At 37.8% G+C, this 13,707-nt stretch overlaps 1 protein-coding gene across 1 annotated transcript in view; it reads right to left on the reverse strand.

Moving 5' to 3' along the window:
* Positions 1 to 2,105: 2,105 nt before the first annotated feature.
* The window catches only part of GRXCR1 (glutaredoxin and cysteine rich domain containing 1), a 34,967-nt gene continuing 23,365 nt past the window's right edge, over positions 2,106 to 13,707 (reverse strand). Inside the window, exons 3-5 of the mRNA XM_088524759.1 lie at positions 12,030 to 12,269; positions 5,224 to 5,289; positions 2,106 to 2,285 (exon numbers count right to left, since the gene is read on the reverse strand). Of these exons, the coding sequence (XP_088380885.1) occupies positions 2,106 to 2,285; positions 5,224 to 5,289; positions 12,030 to 12,269 (486 nt within the window). The remainder of the gene's footprint in view (positions 2,286 to 5,223; positions 5,290 to 12,029; positions 12,270 to 13,707) is intronic.

Here is a 13,707-nt window from a genome sequence, read left to right on the forward strand (position 1 = left end):
TAAGTTAGTTCAATTTCTCCAATCCTTCAGTACCACCTAGCACTTATAAATATAGAAAGTGGAGTAGAGATGGGGAAAAGGTTGTTTTACTTTGCTTTGCATTGATTCAGGCAAGGGAAATAAGGCATTAAGAGACATAAAAGTGGCTTTTTTATCCGGGCACACTTAAGATTTGCTGAACTAATTCAGTCTGGATGAAAAGCCTACCATGGAAGTCTTTTCTAGCCAATGTCAACTACAACAGAGCACTAGACCTCTGTATTGACTGTGCCAGTAGAGACGGACAGCAGGAACAGTAAGAAGAAGCAATGCAGTATTAATGTAATAATAATAACTTCCACTCTGTGGAAGTGCATGCATTTACAAACCAGAATGAAGCCTCTATGGAGACCCCAAAGTTGGTGCATTCAGATTAACTACTGGTTAATCCCCTTATGTTTGTGTTGGGGAAATTCACCAGAAATGATAAATTTCTGGGACTGCCTAGATGGGCATATGTGGCAGATGTGCTCTTTCCCCAGCTCATCCTGACTTCTCACACTTAGCCCTATTCAGCTGTTAACTACCACATTATCTGATCCTAGTAGCTGCCTCCCTGATTTCTTCCCCCACTCAGACATTAACCATCAATAACAGTCCTGATGGCTCCATCCTGATGGGGAGATAAGGCTAATTGTGCATATACACCAGCCAAAAGTCATCTGAAATGAAAGAATGACTATAAATAAATCATCTTATCACATAAATATGGGGACAGCCCAAGAGCCCATTGAGCTCTCCTTGCATCGCAGTGGACTACAAGACAGGACTTCCCCTTGAGCACGGACACCTCTCAAGGATAGTCCTCGGGGTTGAGAGATCCTTTCCACTACAGATTCGTGGTAAGTGACTATAGCGCACTCTCTCTTTATGAACTCGTAAACACAACTGTGCACAAATTTCCTTAGTCATAAATTGTTCAGCAGGCCTGAGATTGGATCCAGCCACACCCAGCCTCCTCTCAGGAGGAGTTTGGAAAGCAAGAGGGTCCAATCCGAACCCCATGACTCAACAGGAGGGTGTCCTTGATAATTCTGTGTATATCTTGAACCTCCATGTGGTAAATAATAAGTGACCTTGCCATAGAATCTCGTGAAACCATTGCCATTATCAATAAAACCTATTACTATTTCTTTCACACGAGTGAAGTGCATTGTGTCACTCACCCCCACCACCACTCGTTCCGTGACAACATAGGTCAATGGCCGTCCTGGAAGGAACAAGTGCTCTGTAACACCTGTGCCAGGCTAGCCCTGGAACCACTACAGTTACCCATCTCAAAAAACAGAAATCTCATCCTGAATGACTTTCTCTGCAATTTATAAACCAACATACAATCTCCCTCGAACTCTGTAGTATCCAGTGCAGTATGCAGGATCATACAGCTCTGTGATAGTATAACAACGGTCATGAACATCTACGATGTTAGATATTCATGTAACTTTCTCTAATGACATTAATTTAGTACTGAAAGTAAAGCAGTCCTGAAAGAGAAAGATGATTCATGAGGCTTTTAAGAAGTATTTAGGTCATCTGTTGCTACTTAAAACTCGGTTTGTGCTAGTTATGACCACAACTTAGCTGTCAAGACTTTTCAGTCAAAGGCTAAATGGAATGGATTTGTACAACTTAGCTGTCAAGACTTTTCAGTCAAAGGCTAAATGGAATGGATTTGTGCTAGTCCATGTCATAACATTTGTATTTTCACTGGTCTGGCAAGCAGCAACTGTTCAGGAGATTTCACAGTTACGTTTCAGTTTGCTGTAATCTTACATTACTCAGGACTCTGTGAGTGGAAACACATACCATTGCTGATGATCCTCTCTAGAAAAAGTCAAGACTTCACATTCAAAAGGCTAATGAAGATAACTTTTATAAACAACAAATCTTCTGTGTAAAGAAGTTCAGAGAGTTCAGAGCAATGGCTCCAATGATAAACCAGCACAAGTTTACTATAAATGGATTTTTATTGACTGAATTGTTTAAACAGATTATTAAAAAAAAAAAACATATTACAAACTGCTGCAGTACCATAAAATGAGGCTGCACGTGTGGAGACGCCGCTCTTAGCCTGCACAGCTCCTGCAGCGCTGCAAGCCGTTCTCATTGCAAGCGGTGCACTTGAGGGCCTTGAATGAGTCCGTAAAACAGTTCCGAAACACGGACATCTTGCTCCCATGGCACACAGAGCACGGAAGGAAACGGAAGCCCCCGCAGGAGGGGCACTCATGGGGGTGTTGGACTCTCTGCTCAAAGAACAAAGTAAGAAAGACAGAGATGTTACTTCAACAAGCACCGTAAGCTCCAGGACAGTGAGGACTTCAGGACAACTGAAAATACACATTTTGTGAACTATTAAGAGAAATATCCACCACCTCATCCCAAAGTCTAGCACTGTGCAACACCACTAAATTTGTCTTTTCACACAAACATGCAATGGTCACTGCTGGTTCATTCATCTAGCACAGTATATCTCAGCAGCCTGGGTTCATCATTTCCAAAATAGCTAGCTAAGAACCTGTATACATTACTCTAATGTCATCTTAGGTCTAGATCAACTCTTCTAGTTATTTTAAGTGATCAGTTCTAAACTCCAGGCAGTTTATGTTGACATTATGTTTTCTCTGGTATACATTGAAATATAATGACTTTTATAGTAGGTATGCTCATGCTGAATTACATGTTATTCCTACTAGAGCTGATCAAAAGAGCAATTCGTAACTACTGACAAGGAGTGCTTGAGGAAAAAAAAAAAGTAGCGTATTCAAATTGGGTGTAGTGAAACTTTAACTGAAAAAGAGAGATCATCAATATTCAACCATTACATTGGGATAAAATTGCTGCAAGCAAGGTTTGATCTTCCTTAATTGTCCTAAGTCCGAGTAAAATAATAATTTTATTTTATATTGTATGAATTAAAAATAATAGAGAATAAATGAAGAGATTGCAAAGGCATTTAAAGGTTCAACTGCTAAAAATCCCACCAGTTTATTTAATGATTGCCTTAAAGTTCTGTGTCAGAGAAATTAAAGGTAAAACCCATTAGGTACTTAGCACAGCACAGATATGTGTCTTTATTGTTGAGTAAAGACTTTATAGATTTATTTACGAAGGAAGAAAAGCAATCCATATAATCCTTACTCCTGTTACTCTGAGGAATTACGCATCATTAAAAAATAATAATAAAGTATTACTACTAGATTATAATAAAACTTAGAGCTTTGTTCTATTAATACTTATTTTCAAATGAGTATGACATACAGGGAAATGCAGATTTCTCCAAAATATACAGCATGCCCCAGCAGGGCTAGTGCACTGTTGCAAGGTCCAGTGAGGACAACCAAAGACATTGCTGATGATGCTGATGAACGGGAAGGGGAAGGCTGAAGCACCTTTTGTGTTGGGCGATGCAGGAATCTTCTTGCAGCTTCCATGCTGGAGAATCCTTCTGCTCTTAAATCTTTGCTGTCATATAGAAGTATCTCCCCACTATCTCACTTGTCTATACTACTCATGTAACATCATTGTTTGGGCTGGTGCAGAGCAGCAGTAGTGCAAATTCCTCTAAAATGGCAATTTTTGGTCTGAATAACTGCAAAACACTTGCACAAGCTTTTCTGCCTAAAGCATCTGCTTTATTTTTGCTCATTAGTTTATAGTTATATAGTTTATATATTGTTTGTAGTTATGTTAGTTTCTAGTTATATAGTTCATAGTCCATTATAGTTTATAGTCCATTAGCTTATGCTTATGCATAAGCAAAAGAGGTAGCATAACTAGTAGACTATTCAATATATACAGCTATCAAAAAAATCGGTCATGTGAGAATTCTTTTATGTGGGACAAGCAAGCTAAAAATGCAGTAGGTTGTGAGTATCAGAAAATCCTTTACATCAATTCCAAAATTTTAAGAGAATAATATTTTTAATCATTAAATTCATTATTGATGGTTAAGTATATAAACAACTACCTTTATATGGAGTTAAGAGAGCTAACAAAAACAAAGTTATTCTATTTAGTTCCCTAAAAAACGACTTTTTCCTTTTTAAGCAAATGGCAATTTGTGTAACCATGCTCTGGATCTTCAATAATGAAAAAATATGACTGCCCCTTGTAGCAAATCATTTTTTAAATTAAAGTAACAAGCAATGGCATGTGTTTGGAGCAATGATGATATTCCGTTAGCCGGTGTCACAGTTTGCTGTAGTCTGGCCTTTTTTGTTGTTTTTAGAAGTACTTTCTGTCTCAAGATTAGGACAGATGTTGGTTTAAGTATTGATATTATAGGACTCCTAAAAGATAAGATGTGAGGGTGATTCATTCCAAACCAGTTAAAAATGTTAAGGAGGTTTACTACCCACCCTGTCTGGTCTTAGTCAGGCAACAGTAATACAGCATGCATTAAACATCTTTATAAATTTGTTTAACTGTTTCTGGTTATAAATTAAATAGCAGGATCTTCTATAATTTATACAGAAATATATCTACTGAGTCATGAGGCCGGGGAGACTTTCCTGAGTTAGGGAACAGACCAGACAAATGTAGAAGGTAGAACCTGCTATGCACAGGGACATTTATATCTCCAAAAAGATGATGCAGTCCACAATTTACTGCATGTTGCCAAACCAACCTCCTGAATAAGACGTAGGTGAATAAACCTTGAGCTCAGTCTGATTGGAACTTTTAGGAACTTTTTCTGGAACACACCAGAAAAGAGAATGGCAACAAGAAACCTACATGCTTCACAGAAAGAGATGTTCTTGGATGGATCTGACATAAAATGCCTGGTATACAAAGGATTCCTAAAGGCATCTGCTACAGGTGCCTGAATGCAGGGACAGAGAAAACAGATTTAAACCTGGGGCTAAATCAGTTAGATGTAGTTTTCTTTTATTCCTTCATCAGTCTGCTTCACAAGTATCATCTCCATGTTATCTATTTTTAATGTAGTAGTTACATACTTTTAAGTTTGTATGCTATTTTAATTAGGTTAGGAGTGATTTAGAGAAAAACATTTCCTTAACATAATGAACTGTGATAGTATATAATCAATTATTCAAAAAGAAAAATTAAAAAAACATTTCAGATGATCAGTTAAAACAGGGGGAAAACAGAGGGAAAGGAAATGGTTAAAATAAAGTTTTCAATTCCAAACAGTGAATATAAGTGCAGAAATACAATTACCTCAATCTTCGTTAAGAGATCCTGCAGTTCCCCAGATTCATTCATTAGCAAAATTTTCTCAGCACCCTAATTGTATGAGAAAGAAAAAGTTCAGCCACCTTAGCACAAACAAACAAAAAAAAAACCCAGCAGACATGATTAGAAGATATGATCTTGAAAATCTAAGCAGTCTGAGGACAAATTTGATTCAATTTTGATTCAAATTAAGTATTTGGTAATTAGGTCAATCCTAGGAAAGCTAGAAGGGGAGAAGATTCTAAACCTAGTTCTTACAGAACTATCCAAGGTTAGTTATCAAGAACCATCTTGCATTTCCTTTTTTTAACAGGTGACATAGCTTAGAAATTGTGATTGCATACACTTTATTTTACAGCCTATGTTTTCTGACAGAATAAAAAATATGTCTAGTTACCATGTCGAAAGTTATTCTTATTCATCCAAGGATGGAGCAAAATGAGAGAGGAAATTGTATTTCAAATATTCTGGCAATTCAACATTGAATTAAGACATAATATGCATAATGTATAACAGAAAGAGAATAAGGGTAATGAAAACACTGTAACAACATTACAGTCAGACACAACAGTGAATAATAATAATTTAGTCTGAGTACATTAGGCCTCTGAGGGGTTCTGTGATATGAGCCAGGGTGGTAATGAAGTAGTTTTTCTTCTTTTCTTCTGAAAATAAATGTTCAGAGATTATTGCAGACAAAATGAAAGTGTCAAAGATGATCTAAAACCTTTTTCTCTTTTCTTCTAATTATTGAGGGCCAATCTTACATTCTAGTTATGTAACTGTATGTGATGAATACGAAGTATTACTGAGTTTACTAAGTTGACTTTCGACTCAGTGCTCAGCAGTACACTAAAGGGCTCCTTTGCTGATTTCTTTACCATGCTCATTGTGTCTTATTCAGAGGCAGTTTATAATCACCATATTGCGCACCATTTTAAAAGCAAAATATTAATATTTCAGTGGATGCGAGTAGCACTTTTGCAGTACTATGCCACATTCAAAGGGCTTTCAAAGGAGAACTACAAAATAATTAGCAGTGGTTAATTAGTGGCTAATTAGTTACAGAAGAAAACGGGAGGGTCAGGCCTTGCGCTGAGCAGTTCTGGTCAGCAGGCGCAGAAGGCACCAGCTTGTGCGCACGCAGTACGACCCCTGCGCCCCGGCAGAGCTGCATTTAGTGTCCTCAGCCTCTTTGTATTTACCCTCCAATCCCTCTCTATTTTCACACCAAACAGACAATAGCAGTGACTGGCACAACAAACAGGAGGATTTGCCAAAGAGGACCTCGGAGTGTTTAGCTCAGGGCTTGTGCACGCTATGGCATATTAAGACAAAGCTCGTGCTGCCCTTGTGACGTCGAGACGCTGAGGATTTGCAGCTTCACTGATGTAATTACAGTATAGCAAATTCCTTAATCAGGACAAGCCCTGGTTTCCCTTCATTTAAGAAAGGATCTGCTCTCTGTGGTACTAGTTGGCAAAGAAAACATTCCTGTGACTTCTGCTCCGTGTTACAATGATACTGTATGATAAAGCTGAATGGCTTTTACAGCACTGTAATTAAAATTCTGGCAGGTTTTCTATTATAGATTCAGATTCTGAAGGATTTATATTTCAAATGACATTAGCATTATCACCTAGCTCTATTGTTTCCAAAATGGGAAGTCTCATTACCATGTCTTTAAAATAAAAATAAATTAAAATAATTTAAATTTAAAACAACCTTCCAGTATTTTTAAGTGTTTCAATATGTCTTTCACAATTAGTGTCTGCCTCAAGTGAAAAGTTAATGCAAAGTATTTTACAGAGGTTAACCTATCCTTTGGATAGTTGTAATTGTAAAATAATTGTAAAAATAGTTGCAAGCTGTAATGCACAGTGTGTGTAATTCACAGTGCTATTACAGAAAGCAGCTGTTACTTAAGTCCAACAGATGCTTTCTGACCAGAAAGTGGTGCCTTTCTTTTTACTCTTAGATTGTGTTCAGTCCAATGGGATGAAAACCACTTGAGGAGTCCATCCCTCCTCAGACTAGCATAAGGAGCTCTACTGGCAGTACAGCTGCCAGGAGAAGCAACGGAGATGGTGCCCCAGATGTGCAGGTCCACAAGTAAGTCAGCTTTGCATCAGCTAGGCAAAGCTTCCAGGCACCAGCCTTTAAGCATTTAGCTTTTAACTTAAATAGTTCTCAACTGTTGTGGAGGAACCCAGGGGCTGTAATCACCTCTCTGAGCTTCTTTTTAACAAATAAAATCCAAGGTTCACTAAGTTCCCTATTGCCCAAGCTCTCACAGCATTAAACATGTTTGCTATTCACTAATCATAGATGTAGCCAGTTCCCATTTTCATGATGTAATTTTTCATCAAGAGATACACCTATGCTCTTGTGTTTGGCTGTATTAGAAAGCCTGTTGACTCTTTCCTTATATACAGGCAAAAAAAAAGAAAACCTTTTTTTTCACTATGGTTTACCAAGGAAACAGACGCAGATAGTTCTGTCCTTGTGTGGAGCTCACATACTCCCCAGCTTGCAACGCTGCCTTTCCCAATGATGTGACCCCTGGCAGCAGGCAGGAATTTGATTAAATGATTGGAAATCTTCCCATAAACTGAGGATGGTGTGAAAGCTTTGCAGTACAAGGGCCAGAAGCATTAGGTTTGATGTGCAAAGATCTAAAAGACAGGATTTCTTTGTGAGAGAACATACCACTAATGCTTGCTAAAGCCGTGCCTAACGGCAAAATGGAGAAAATGTGAGAAAAAATGGAAAGTGATTTGTACGTGCAATAGTTACACAGTCTTATTGCCCACAGGGCCGCTCATATCCACCCCATCAAATGAAAGCCAGGAGAATATGCAACAACTCTAACAAAATATGGAGGCACTTGAGGGCAACTGATCTTGTATGGTCCCTGGGAAGAAGCAACAGAAGAAACTATTACAATATCCATAACAGAACAATACGTTACAAGGGCATTTTCTAAATATCAGTTACAAAAATAGCCTCATCATTCTTAGGAAGTAACCACAACCAACGAGTCAAAATATTTTACTGTAAATCTCATGCCACTGTAGATTCATTAGAGCTGGGAAAATTAAATAGGAAATTGTTTCTTTGGGAAAAAAGAAGAAATAAAAATTATTAAATCTCTGTATTTGAATATGATTCAATTAGTTTTGTACAGCGGATGAATACTGGAATTTAACCACATATTTAAAGTGAAAAAATAAAGCAGATTAAATGTATTTTTAAAATATTATTCAGAGAGCTGACATGAATACTAAGGATGACTCTATTTTGCATTTTTATGCTTTCTCCATCTCCCAGCAGAGTGGGACTTCGCATAACATAAGTCTCTAATGATCATAACTGCCTTTGTAAAAGAGTAAATGAATGCTTCTGTTCTTTTCTGTATTGCTTTTTCTCTGGAAAACATTTTTTATCCTGCTCCAGTGCCCCAGCAGATGGCATAATTCCATTTCAGATGAGACAGCCTCAGGTGAGAAAGGGGGATTAGACCAGCTGGCAAAAAGCACTCAGCAGAAAGAACTTGGAATTTCCTAACAGACTTTTCTAGACACTGTATTCAAGAAATACAATGATTCAGTCTAGAAAAAGATATATATGGATTTAAAAAAGCAAAAACACAATATTGCAGTGTGAAGCACTTGACAGGAAGTAACTATAATTTTTCTGCTGCTTCTGCTCAAGTTTAATTTCCCCTGCGTGGCCAATGATAAATTCTAGAGAACTGTGAAGATTTATCCACACAACATACGTTACCCTAACAACCTCACCAGTGCTTCTGAAAGGATCAGATAAAGTATACGCTATCAGATGCATGCACCTCGTGTTCTGGAGCTTTATTGCTACATTTATCTCATTAAAAATAATCTTGTCCCCTTTTAAAAATGTTCATTTTTTATTGTTTTTTTTTTTCCTTTTTTTTTTTTTTTTTTTTGTACTGCTACCTGCACTTTCTGTAAGGGAGGTATTTGCTTGGAAATAAATATTTGAAAGAAAGCGAGAGAGGGAGAGAGGGAGAGAGGTGTATGTGGGGAGGGGGTGGTTACTTTACTGACACCCCAGGATCCTGGACTTCTATGTTGCATTTGCATGCTGGAAGACAGCCCATTTAAAGGCATTATAGAAACGGTCCCTGCTATGGAAAGAGAAGTCTGTAATCTGCACCCAAGGAAACACACTCCAGGGAAACACAACCCTGTGCGGGGCGCAGACATCCTAATGCACATTGGGTCATGGATGCATGGCCTTTCTGAGGCACCGCATCCTCGAGGCTCTGAGGTATCTGGAGAGGGATTGCACCAAGGTTAGGTAAACACTTATAACTTTCTTGATATGCAAAGTGCCCTCCCTCCCCCCGATTTGATTCACTTCCTAAATGATCAAATGGCAGTCTGTCTTAGGTAGTCCTGTTAAACCAATAAAATAAAAACTGCAGTAAAATGCCACTTTTTGCCTCATTTATCAAGCAGAGCCTGTGGGCACATGCCCCTTGCGGGTGCAATGCAAAGCTCAGCATGGGCCTCTCCCTTCCACCTCCCTCTGGAGAGCCACAGCACTGCCTGTGTTCAGCCCCTCTAAAACACAATTTTCCCGTCCTGGCTCATCCCAGCTAAAGCACGTACACAGGGATCGTATGAGTCACCATAGCAACAGATGCAAAGCAGCAGTGACCTCCGTATAACGATAATTAGCAGAAAGCAACGCGGGGCAGAAAACAGCCTGGCTGTGAGCACAGGCGAGGAGCACCCGTAGGCAACGAGCAGAGGGTGCCGCCGTCCCCGCTGTCCACAGGGTCCCCGTGAGCAGAGCAGGCCCCTCCTGAACTGCTACCTGCCCACAGGCCGGTTACTGTACAAACGACACTGTGGAATAACTTCCATCTCACACAGGGGCCAAAGTTTCCTCTACTTAACCACAGCGTGCGTCATCAATTTAATCAAAACAACTCTCTCCCACCTCCCTACTTCCACACCGGAGCTTGATATTGTCCTGCTTTTGACAGGAAAAAAAAAAAGCTTTTTTTTTCTTGGATTAAAAAAGTAGACTTTCCATGGTGTAAAACATTTCTGTAAACCAGAATATTCTATTACATTACCAATTCTTTCTTCATATTTTTAACCTATATTTTTACCTAGGTATTTTGACAGATGGATTTGTCTCTCCAACAGGCAACTGGCTTCCTAATTCACTCTCTTTCATTTCTATACATCTTCCAAGTATTGCATATAATACGGAAATGGCTTTAATAAGACTTTGTTTCTTGTTACGCTATTGCTCCTCTGTCAAGAGATAAGTTTCACATGAGCTTTTAAAAAGTAGAGAAGCGGTGAATTAATGAGCTATCTATCATACCAAAATCACTGCAGTTAGGCTTCAGCTAGGGCTGAGCAAATAATTTATTTAATACCTTTCAACATTTTACCTGGTTTCCTCTGACAAATTGATCACTTAAAGACTGAGATTTTCTTGAACTTGGTCAAGAATTAGGTCAGCAACCATTAGTTTGAAACTTGTTGAGTTTTAAGCTGCTTTCAAGTGAAATATATTTCTGCTACTGACTGGCTAGATAATTCTCTGACTCAGGTTTTTGATAAAAACACTCTCTAGTATGAATTAAAATTCACTGCAAATATTCTCTATGATATTTGTGGCTGTTGCTACTCTGGTAAGCATAGCTGCTGGGAAGCTTGTTTGAAAACTGCCTCAGGTAGAGCACAACAAGATTTGAACGCTGGGAAGGGAAAAAGAGGGAGAAGGTCGGTGTTTGTGCAGGCCCAATATCAATTATGTGCTGTTTGTTGATTACAACCCATTTGATTGTTTAAACCTGCAATTAAAAAAGAATTGTTAAGCAACACAAACCAAATAACCCTGCTGAGTTTAAATATAGTTTGCCTTCACAAATCACAGTCTCGACGTTGGTGCTAATTACAAGTTCTTTATCAACTGAGACATATAATAAATACCTTTATGAGCGCTCAAGTGATTTTGCTTGTGTTATTTTTCAGAGTCTTTTTCTTTTAAACTCTGATTATTCAGTTTCTTAGAAATAAGTTCCTACAGTGCAAACTGGGAGTATTTAAAAGATGGTCTCAAATATCAGTTGACTTTTACCAGGATTCAAATCTGGTTTACGATTTTGCACTTGGAGTTTATGTCTCACAACAGAGCTGGGTTATGTTGCTTTTCTCTCTTTTAGGGGTAGGTTTTTCTAAAAGTATTAACCACTTACTTAACTTAACAATTTTCAGCTGATTACTTATGCCTAGGATGGACTCTATCACATAAAATTCCATGCATGCTCAAAGTCTCAAGACCCAAGCTGTTAGACACTTTGATATTCAAACACAGACATTATTAAATGACAGTTGTACATTAGCTGTATTCATATTCCTGAGTCAATCACACATAAAGATTCTCATGCATATGAAGAAAAAAAATCAATTTATCTAGAATTTCATGGCTTGAACTACAAAGATAAACTATTTTTTTTAAGAAACACAGGATAGCTTAGCCTGTATTTCTGCTTCTCAACTCCCTCCAATAGCCTTCTCTCAGGTTGTCTTTTGTTTTGTCTTTGGATCATATGTGTCAGTGTGGACCTGGGCAGCACCAACCACAAAAGGATCTCTGATTCTTCTCATCAATCCATCATTGCCAACAATTCTCTTAAAGCTTGCTTCTCTTTCATAGACATTTTCATCTCTTTCATAGACATTTTCTTACAGACTATAGAGTATGTTTGCTTGTTATTTACTTACCCCAAGATAATGGCCATCAATAAACACCACAGGGAGAGAGGGAACTTCACATACTCTCCTGCATCTTTCGTCTAGTTCTTTTCCATAATCACTGTTCAGAGCAATGTTTTTTTCTTCAAATTTGACTCTGTGATTTTGAAAGATCTTCCTAACCAGTTCACACCGTTCAAAAGTGGTTCTCACCACACGAAGGCTGGTAGTATAAATCACTATGCGGCCAAATTCTAGCACTGTTGATACCTGGAAAACAAAATTGGTTTAGTTTCTATTGCAACATATAAGGTGTTAACAGCTCATCTGTTTTTATGGCTGCCTTAACGGCATCCCAGTACTGCACAATTACTTAAGCAAGACAACACACTATTTTTTTTCTCAAATTTTCTCCAACTTAAATATGCAGGGGGAGGAACTTCTTGTAATCACTAACTTAAGGTAAATTGTTTATCTCAGTAAGGTGCATGTTCACATTTTTAGAAAGCTTTGGAGATTCTCAACATTTCCAAGTAATGGATATTTTAGATCCTTTTGAACTTTGGCATGTGGATAAGTCATCACCCTTCAGCTGAGCTTCCAGAAGTGCCTTTAAACAAATTCACCCCACTTACCCGAAAATGTGAGATCCAATAATTTGGCTTAATCCCCTTTCCCTTGACAAAAGCAGAAGCTCTTCAAAACAGCAGAAGTGATTTGAACATAGAACTCTTATGTCCACTCTGTTTTTTGAGATGTCTGATCTTGTAAAAATAGTGACTTATGTTTGTTTTTTTTTTCTCAACATAACAAAGAACTGATTCCTACATCCTGGGACATTTTGATTTCACATGACTTACCAGAATAGTAGCTAACTGCCTATGCTCAGCTCCGTTGTACCAATGAAACTACAATAACTCACAATATTTTAGATCTCTCCCTATGCTGAATTAGATTCTGATGCTGAATTAGATTCTGGTTGCAGAGTGGAGAGTCATTCCCATAATTTTCAGCAGAGATCCAGGTCAAATTATTCTAACATCCAATAAATGTTTTAAAAGTACATTTTGAGTGTGTTAAATACCCAATTCCAAGCCAATTACAGTTATTGGAGGCAATTCTATTGACTGTAATAAGTTTCATACTACAATTCACGTTTGAATTTTTACTCCTCTTCTTCATAGGTTAAGTTTTATACCTCATTCTCATCTCTAGGATGAAGAAAAGGACCAAGATGGAAAACTAACCAAGATTAGTTTTTGCAAGAGAGAGGGGAAAATTTTTTAAAAGTCTGAGAATCATCGTTCTAACCAAATTATTATGTTCAAATAAACAGCTAAAAATCTAGGGGTTTTAAGGACATTTCTAAGACTTTTGAATTATCCATTGCATTCAGCAAATGAAATTTCATTATGTCAGTAATATTCCAGGAATAAAACCATAAGGCAGAAACAAACAAGCAAAACTACATATAATACACTGTAGCAATCTGTGAAAATTAACAACAATTATTGTTGTAAACACAACATTGTAAAATTGGATACACAGCACTGCATATTTTTCTATATATTGAAATCATGATTTATCTAAGTAAATGCAACAAAAAGAGTCATTGAAGAAACCATATTTTATTCAGAAAAGCTCTTAGAAGTAAAAGAAAAGTTCTCAGGAAAAACATTCCAGTTTTAGAGATCACCAAAAGTATAAT

The sequence above is a fragment of the Tinamus guttatus genome, unplaced genomic scaffold, assembly GCF_059628265.1.
Source record: "Tinamus guttatus ecotype Peru unplaced genomic scaffold, ASM5962826v1 Tinamus_guttatus_pri_ptg000213l, whole genome shotgun sequence".
In the NCBI taxonomy this organism is placed as follows: domain Eukaryota; kingdom Metazoa; phylum Chordata; class Aves; order Tinamiformes; family Tinamidae; genus Tinamus; species Tinamus guttatus.